Source organism: Theropithecus gelada, chromosome X (genome assembly GCF_003255815.1).
Source record: "Theropithecus gelada isolate Dixy chromosome X, Tgel_1.0, whole genome shotgun sequence".
NCBI classification, from domain to species: Eukaryota; Metazoa; Chordata; class Mammalia; order Primates; family Cercopithecidae; genus Theropithecus; species Theropithecus gelada.
Window position 1 is genome coordinate 121,459,716 of NC_037689.1, and position 9,779 is coordinate 121,469,494.

The window sequence follows — 9,779 nt, forward strand, 5'->3', positions numbered from 1 at the left end:
AATGATTATAAAGATGCTAAAATAAATAGTTGTGGTTATAAAGATATAGTTAAAATATGTAATGCATTTGGAATAGTGCCTAGCACATACTATTTATGCAATATTACTGTTAACTACTGCTGCTGTTGTCATTATTGTTTTATGTGACCATGAAACACATTTTTTTTGTGGCATATGTATTCACATTTCACAAAACTATTTTGGGAAAGGCTGAATTAAGCAAGTACTTCAGTGCCACCTATATGCTGATGACATCCAGATCTCTATCTCTAGCCCTGACTTCTCCTGACCTCAAGATTTGACTCTTCAGTTACCTACTGGGTATTTTTATATGGGTGTCCTGAAAACACCTAAAAAATATCTGAAGATCCCAAACCTGTACCTCCTTTTATGTTTCTTATTGGCATCACCATATCCTTGTCAGCCAAGCTAGCAATCTTGAAATCAACTTTAGTTTGTCTTTCTTCTTCAGCCCTCATATCCAGTCAGTCACCCAGTCCTACTTGTCCCACTTCAGAGGTGTCCCTCAAATCCATCCCTCTATTTCTGGAATCAGTTGTGACCTTTCCATATGCTGCTCCTTTTACCTAACCCTTGTTTTTCTGCCTGGCAAATTACTGCCCATGCTTAAATGTCACTCCTCCGCTTCCCTCCTCCCCCGATCCAGCCACTGCCAACCTGTGGAGCCTTCTCCAACTAGCCTGAGCAGAAGAACTTGTTTTCTCATCTTGTTCCAGAGCACTTTGTACATAACTTTATTAGAGCACTTATCACTTTGTACTTTGTGCTTAACCTCCATAGCCTCATCTTACATCCTCTCCCACTAGCATGTGAGCTATTTAAGAGCAGATGCCATGTGTGAGTCATCCTCATATCTCCTGGCACTTGTTGGGTGCTTGGCACGTAGTAGGGGTTCAATAAATATTTTCAATGAATGTAAACAACTAAGAAAGTCTAAAACTAGCATAATTCTTTTCTCTTTTTGCAGAGATTAGTACTGAAGAGCAGCTAAGGCGCCTGCAAGAGGAGAAGCTTTGCAAAATCTGTATGGATAGAAATATTGCTATCGTTTTTGTTCCTTGTGGACATCTAGTCACTTGTAAACAATGTGCTGAAGCAGTTGACAAGTGTCCCATGTGCTACACAGTCATTACTTTCAAGCAAAAAATTTTTATGTCTTAATCTAACTCTGTAGTAGAGATGTTATGTTCTTCTTATTACCCTGATTGAATGTGTGATGTGAACTGACTTTTAAGTAATCAGGATTGAATTCCATTAGCATTTGCTACCAAGTAGAAAAAAAATGTACATGGCAGTGTTTTATTTGGCAATATAATCTTTGAATTTCTGGATTTTTCAGGGTATTAGCTGTATTATTTATCCAACTTTTTTTACTGTTATCTAATTGAAACCCTAGACTAAGAAGCATCATATTATAACTGAACACAATGTATATTCATTGTATACTGACTTAATTTCTAAGTGTAAGTGAATTAATCATCTGGATTTTTTATTCTTTTCAGATAGGCTTAACAAATGGAGCTTTCTGTATATAAATGTGGAGATTAGAGTTAATCTCCCCAATCACATAATTTGTTTTGTGTGAAAAAGGAATAATTGTTCCATGCTGGTGGAAAGATAGAGATTATTTTTAGAGGTTGGTTGTTGTGTTTTAGGATTCTGTCCATTTTCTTTTAAAATTATAAACACGTACTTGTGCGAATAATTTTTTAAAAGTGATTTGCCATTTTTGAAAGGGTATTTAATGATAGAATACTATCAAGCCAAGATGTACTGACATGGAAAGATGTGAAAGATATATTAAGTGTAAAATGCAAGTGGCAAAACACTATGTATAGTCTGAGGCCATCAAAGTATGTATGTTTCTTATATGTATAGAACAAAAGATTTGGAAAGATAGACACCAAACTGTTAAATGTGGTTTCTCTTTGGGGGGGTTGGGGAAGGGGCCTCAGAGGGGTTTTATAGGGGCCTTTCACTTTCTATTTTTTTCATTTTGTTCTGTTTGAATTTTTTATAAGTATGTATTACTTTTGTAATCAGAATTTTTAGAAAGTATTTTACTGATTTAAAGGCTTAGGCATGTTCAAACGCCTGCAAAAGTACTTATCACTCAGCTTTAGTTTTTCTAATCCAAGAAGGCAGGGCAGTTAACCTTTTTGGTGCCAATGTGAAATGTAAATGGTTTTATGTTTTTCCTGCTTTGTGGATGAAAAATATTTCTGAGTGGTAGGTTTTTGACAGGTAGACCATGTCTTCTTATCTTGTTTCAAAATAAGTATTTCTGATTTTGTAAAATGAAATATAAAATATGTCTCAGATCTTCCAATTAATTAGTAAGGATTCATCCTTAATCCTTGCTAGTTTAAGCCTGCCTAAGTCACTTTACTAAAAGATCTTTGTTAACTCAGTATTTTAAACATCTGTCAGCTTATGTAGGTAAAAGTAGAAGTATGTTTGTACACTGCTTGTAGTTATAGTGACAGCTTTCCATGTTGAGATTCTCATATCATCTTGTATCTTAAAGTTTCATGTGAGTTTTTACCGTTAGGATGATTAAGATGTATATAGGATGAAATGTTAAATCCTCTGCCTACATTTGTGTTCTTGACTAGTAATAGTAGTAGATACTTCTGAAATCAATGTTCTCTCAACATCCTTAAAACCTCTTGGAAATTATAAAAATATTGGCAAGAAAAGAATAGTTGTTTAAATATTTTTTGAAAAGCACTTGAATAAGAATCAATAGGACATAAACTAGAAGTTTAAAAATGCTTCATAGGACGTCCAGGGTTTACATTATAAGATTCTCACAACAAACCTATTGTAGAGGTGAGTAAGGCATGTTACTACATAGAGAAAAGTTTGAGAGTAAAACTGTAAAAAATTATATTTTTGTTGTACTTTCTAAGAGAAAGAGTACTGTTATGTTCTCCTAACTTCTGTTGATTACTACTTTAAGTGATATTCATTTAAAACATTGCAAATTTATTTTATTTATTTAATTTTCTTTTTGAGATGGAGTCTTGCTTGTCACCCAGGCTGGAGTGCAGTGGCATGATCTCTGCTCACTGCAACCTCCCCCTCCTGGGTTCAAGCGATTCTCCTGCCTCAGCTTCCTGAGTAGCTGGGATTACAGGCGAGTGCCACCATACCCGACTAATTTTTGTATTTTTAGTAGAGACAGGGTTTCACCATGTTGGCCAGGCTGGTCTCAAACTCCTGACCTCAAGAGATCCGCCCACCTTGCCCTCCCAAAGTGCTGGGATTACAGGCTTGAGCCCCACCACACCCAGCCAAAGCATTGCAAATTTAAATGAGAGTTTTAAAAATTAAATAATGACTGCCCTGTTCCTGTTTTAGTATGTAAATCCTCAGTTCTTCACCTTTGCACTGTCTGCCACTTAGTCTGGTTATATAGTCATTAACATGAATTTGATCTGTATAGTCTAGACTATAAGTTTAAATTTAAAGTGTTCTACAAGGGGAGAAAAGTGTTAAAATTTTTAAAATATGTTTTCCAGGACACTTTAGCTCCAAGTCAGGTAGGTAGTTCAGTCTAGTTGTTAGCCAAGGACTCAAGGACTGAATTGTTTTAACATAAGGCCTTTCCTGTTCTGGGAGCCACACTTCATTAAAATTCTTCTTCTAAAGCTTGTATGTTTACAGTTAAGCAAGACTTTTTTTCTTCCTCTCCATGAGTTGTGAAATTTAATGCACAACGCTGATGTGGCTAACAAGTTTATTTTAAGAATTGTTTAGAAATGCTGTTGCTTCAGGTTCTTAAAATCACTCAGCACTCCAACTTCTAATCAAATTTTTGGAGACTTACCAGCATTTGTCTGTGTTTGAACTATAAAAAGCACAGGATCTTTTCCATCTAATTCTGCAAAAATTGATCATTTGCAAAGTGAAAACTATAGCCGTATCCAAATCTTTTCCCCCTCCCAAGAGTTCTCCGTGTCTACATGTAGACATTCCATTTCTGTGTAAAGTTCACTCTAGGATTTCAAGTCACCACTTATTTTACATATTAGTCATGCAAAGATTCAAGTTGTTTTGTAATAAGTACTTATCTTTATTTGTAATAATTTAGTCTGCTGATCAAAAGCATTGTCTTAATTTTTGAGAAATGCTTTTAGCATTTACAAACTAAATTCCAGTTAATTAATTAATGGCTTTATATTGCCTTTCCTGCTACATTTGATTTTTTCCCCGATCCCTTTGATTATGTAGGGTAGAGTGGGTGTAGTGAGTGTATATAATGTGATTTGGCCCTGTGTATTATGATATTTTGTTATTTTTGTTGTTATGTTATTTACATTTCAGTGGTTGTTTCTTCCGTTTCCATTTTAGTGGATAAAATTTGTATTTTGAACTATGAATGGAGACTGTCACCCCAGCATTAGTTTCACATGATATACCCTTTAAACCCGAATCATTGTTTTATTTCCTGATTACGCAGGTGTTGAATGGGGAAAGGGTCTAAGGAGGTGGGAGAAATGGGATAGTATATCGTTGAGATATACTATGGGATGTATATCGTTGCCATTAGAGAAATAAGAAAATGGGAAGCAGTATTTGACATAGTTCTTTTTAGACAAATCTACTTGTTAAAAAAAGGGTAGCAGTTTATTCATCTGTGAAAGGAGAATAATACCTATCTTACCAGGTTGCAGGAGCTCAAGGAGACCATGTATGTAAAGTTCCTGCTGTAAATATGAACTCCCATCCTAACACCCTTTTACCTCTCTGTGGGTTTGTCTTGACCTGGAAATTTGGGCTAAAACTTAGAAAAAAATTTGTACATGGTAACTCTTTCAGTGATGTTTACTCGTAGTTTTTGGTGTTTCTCATAGTTAAGATATAAATCGGCCGGGCGCGGTGGCTCACTCCTGTAATCCCAGCACTTTGGGAGGCCAAGGCGGGCGGATCACCTGAGGTCGGGAGATTGAGACCAGCCTGACCAACATGGAGAAACCCCGTCTCTACTAAAAATACAGAATGAGCTGCGCGTGGTGGCTCATGCCCTTAATCCCAACTACTGGGGAGGCTGAGGCAGGAGAATCGCTTGAACCCAGGAGGCGGAGGTTGTGGTGAGCCAGGATCGCGCCATTGCACTCCAGCCTGGGCAACAAGAGTGAATCTCCATCTCAAAAAAAAAAAAAAAAAAAAAGATATAAATCACAATAAATAAATAGGTCAATACAAATGTTAGCTAGGCGTGGTGGCACATGCCTATAGTCTCAGCTACTCTGGAGGCAGAGGCAGGAGGATCACTTGAGCCCATGAGTTTGAGGCAGGAGTGAGTTATGATTGTGCCACTGTACTCCAGTCTGGGTGACAGAGTGAGACCCCATCTCTAAATAAATAGATCAAACCCCTAAAAATACTTAAATTCTTCTTAAAAAATTGAAAAGATTGTTCTTCTCAAATTTAGTTGAACTTTCTAAGAGAAACAATTGGCTTTTTCCCACTTTAATAATCATTTTCAGTTTGACTCATACAGTTAACACAATGTGAATTTCTTCCTCAGCATAACAGAATTATAGAATGACAGAGCTGGAAGTGACCTTAGAGAGTACCCAATTCTTCTCTTTCATTTTACAGGTGAGGCAACGGAGGCTCAAAGGTGATGTAATTTGTGCAAAGATTATAGCTAATTAGTAGCAGAGCCCTGACTGGGACATAGTTTGAAGATTAAAAACTTCACCAAGCTACCTTTCTTGGAGGGTCCAAATGTTTATTTTTTCTTTTTTTTTTTTTTTTTTTTTGAGGCGGAGTCTCGCTCTGTCGCCCAGGCTGGAGTGCAGTGGCGCGATCTCGGCTCACTGCAAGCTCCGCCTCCCGGGCTTACGCCATTCTCCTGCCTCAGCCTCCCGAGTAGCTGGGACCACAGGCGCCCGCCACCTCGCCCGGCTAGTTTTTTGTAATTTTTAGTAGAGACGGGGTTTCACCATGTTAGCCAGGATGGTCTCGATCTCCCGACCTCGTGATCCGCCCGTCTCGGCCTCCCAAAGTGCTGGGATTACAGGCTTGAGCCACCGCGCCCGGCCCCAAATGTTTATTTTTTCAACTATTCTTTCCACTATACCATAACTTTCACTACATATTAAGTGACACTTTATAACTAGTATAATAGGACAATCATCGATGCATATATAGCCAGCCCTTCATATCTGCGGATTTTGCATCCATGGATTCAACCAAGGAGGAATTGAAAATACTGAGGGAAAAAATAAATAAATACAAAAATACAAAATAATACAAAGAAAAAGCCAAAATTGTTATACTGTTGTTAAGCAGCAGTATAACAACTATTTACATAGCATTAAGTTTGGTGTAAAAATGCAAAAAAATGCAATTATTTTTAAACCAACCTAATATATTGTATTAGATATTAAAGTCATATAGAGATGACTTAAAGTATATGATGGCCAGCCTGGGCAAACGGCAAAACCCTGTCTCTACAAAAAATACAAAGATTAGCTGGACATGGTGGTGTGTGCCTGTAGTCCTGGCTACTCCGGAGGCTGAGGTGGGAGTCGCTTGAGTCTGGGAGGCAGAGGCTGCATTGAGCTATGATCATGGCACTGCACTCCAGCCTGGGTGACAGTGCGAGATCTTGTCTCAGAATAAATAAAGTATGTGATGAAGATGTGCATACGTTATATGCAAATAATTTTTTTTTTTATTATTTATTTAAACAGTCTCACTCTGTTGCCCAGGGTGGAGTGCAATGGGGCTCACCGCAACCTCTGCCTCCCAAGCAGCTGGGACTATAGGCGTGCTCCATGGTGCCCAGCTAATTTTTTTTGTATTCTTTTTTTTTTTTTTTTTTTTTTTTTGAGACGGAGTCTCGCTCTGTCGCCCAGGCTGGAGTACAGTGGCCGGATCTCAGCTCACTGCAAGCTCCGCCTCCCGGGTTCACGCCATTCTCCTGCCTCAGCCTCCCGAGTAGCTGGGACTACAGGCGCCCGCCACCTCGCCCGGCTAGTTTTTTGTATTTTTTTAGTAGAGACGGGGTTTTACCGTGTTAGCCAGGATGGTCTCGATCTCCCGACCTCGTGATCCGCCCGTCTCGGCCTCCCAAAGTGCTGGGATTACAGGCTTGAGCCACCGCGCCCGGCCATTTTTTTTGTATTCTTAGTAGAGACAGGGTTTCACCTTCTCGGCCAGGCTAGTCTTGAACTTCTGACCTCAAGTGATCTGCCTCCCAAAGTGCTGGGATTACAGGCATGAGCCCGGCTTTTTTTTTTTGGAGATAAGAGTCTCCCTCACCCAGGCTGGAGTGCAGTGGCGCCATCTCGGCTCACTGCAGCCTCCGCTTTCTGGGTTCAAGCAATTCTCAGGCCTCAGCCACCCGAATAGCTGGAATTACAGGCGCCTGGCACCACACCCGGCTAATTTTTATATTTTTCAGTAGAGACTGGTTTCGTGGTGTTGGCCAGGCTGGTCTCGAACTCCTGATCTCAGGTGATCTGCCTGCCTCGGCCTCACAAAGTGCTGGGATTACAGGCGTGAACCACTGCGCCCGGCCTTGTGTGATTTTATCTAAGGAACTTAAGCATCCTCAGGTCCTAGGGGATCGTGAAACCAAAACCCCATGGATAGCAAGGGACAATTGTATTTTCAAATTAGACAAATGACGCCGGGCACGGTGGCTCACGCCTGTAATTCCAGCACTTTTGGATGCTGAGGCATGCGGATCACCTGAGGTCAGGAGTTGGAGACCAGCCTGGCCAACATGCTGAAACCCTGTCTACAAAAATACAAAAATAGCTGGGCGTGGTGCGCATGCCTGTAGTCCCAGCTGCTTGAGCGACTGAGGCAGGAGAATCGCTTGAACCTGGGAGGCGGAGGCTGCAGTGAGCCAAGATGGTGCCACCGCACTCCAGCCTGGGTGAGTGAGACTCAGTCTTAAAAACAAAACAGACATTAGACAAATGCTACATTAATGTTTGGGTGATCAGATTCTACTTTGAAGTCTGAAGTTAGCAGATATGCCTATAGATTTTTGGAGTTTACCACTTTCTTATTCTGTATCATTAATGGGATTTTTTTTTTGTTTTGCTTTTTGTTTTTTGTTTTTTGTTTTTTTTTTTTTTTGAGACGGAGTCTCGCTCTGTCGCCCAGGCTGGAGTGCACTGGCCGGATCTCAGCTCACTGCAAGCTCCGCCTCCTGGGTTTACGCCATTCTCCTGCCTCAGCCTCCCGAGTAGCTGGGACTACAGGCGCCCGCCACCTCGCGCGGCTAAGTTTTTGTATTTTTTTTTTAGTAGAGACGGGGTTTCACCGTGTCAGCCAGGATGGTCTCGATCTCCTGACCTCGTGATCCGCCCGTCTCGGCCTCCCAAAGTGCTGGGATTACAGGCTTGAGCCACCGCGCCCGGCCTGCTTTTTGTTTTTTATCTTTAAGACGGAGTCTTGCTCTGTCGCCCAGGCTGGAGTGCAGTGGCGCGATCTCCGCTCACTCTAAGCTCCGCCTCCCGGGATCACTCACGCCATTCTCCTTTCTCAGCCTCCGAAGTAGCTGGGACTACGGGCGCCCGCCATCACGCCCGGCTAATTTTTTTTGTATTTTTAGTAGAGACAGGGTTTCACCATGTTAGCCAGGATGGTCTTGATCTCCTGACTTCGTGATCCGCCAGCCTCGGCCTCCCAAAGTGCTGGGATTACAGGCGTGAGCCACTGTGCCTGGCCATCATTAATTTAATATTTTAAATTACTATATATTTTACCATTTTTCTGGATTTAGTAAGAAATTTGCATTTTTGGTTTGATGTAACAAGGGTTTTAATGTAATTTATGTTAAATTTTGCATTTTTTCATTACTGTTAGACTTTAACCTGACTGAATGACTGATTTAATTGTATTAGTATTGTGAATAATCATGTGAAATGTTTTGAGACAGAGTACTATATTTGTGAATATAATTTTATGGCTTTTTTCACTTAGAACCTTTCTGTGTGGAAAACTAAGAAAATTGCTTTCTGCTGTATAATCTGGCATTCATTGTAGATTAAAGCTTATTTTTCTGTGAATAAAACTTATTCAATAAAATACTATTCTTTAAAGTTATATCTTACTACCTTGTATTTGTTTCACTTTCTTAGAAAAGATAAAATCACCCTCTTAAAAATACTGCAATGTAACCTCCTAAATATATCTTATGCCATTGTATGTAGGTATAAGGTACACATTAGGTCATGCCATGTTTTTAAAGAAAAGACATCAGTTTTCACATTAATGTATGGAATTCTACAAGTGCATGAAATGTCGATTTTTTAAATGTATAGTATATGAACAATAGTAACACCCCTCTCTCCAAAAAGATATGCTTGGTTGTCTTAGGAGATAGTATAGTCACTATAACAAAACTTGAACAGGCAAACAGCAATGAGCCTAAAAAACCACTGCCCCTTTGAGGCAGGCAGCAAGGAAGGATACTTGTGAGTTTGTAGAAGCAACTGCCAGTGAGTTTTAGGAGCTGCGAGCAATCTGGTGGGATAAAGAATGAGGGAATAAAGAATCCTTTGGCAAAAAGATTTTTTTTTTTTTTTTTTTTTTTGAGATGGAGTCTCACTCTGTTTCGCAGGCTGGAGTGCAGTGGCGCGATCTCTGCTCACTGCAACCTCCACCTCCAGGCTCAAGCAATTCTGCTTCAGCCTCTCGAGTAGCTGGGATTGATTACAGGCACCCACCACCATGCCAACTAATTTTTATTTTATTTAATTTATTTATTTTTTAGATACGTA

General features: G+C 39.9%; 1 protein-coding gene across 2 annotated transcripts in view; it reads left to right on the forward strand.

The window, feature by feature from the left end:
* XIAP (X-linked inhibitor of apoptosis) overlaps positions 1–3,810 on the forward strand; it is a 54,727-nt gene extending 50,917 nt beyond the window's left edge. For both annotated transcript variants that reach the window (XM_025373520.1, XM_025373519.1), the window contains exon 7: positions 989–3,810. In XM_025373520.1, the coding sequence (XP_025229305.1) occupies positions 989–1,182 (194 nt within the window). In that variant the 3' untranslated portion in view covers positions 1,183–3,810. The remainder of the gene's footprint in view (positions 1–988) is intronic.
* The last annotated feature ends 5,969 nt before the right edge of the window (positions 3,811–9,779 follow it).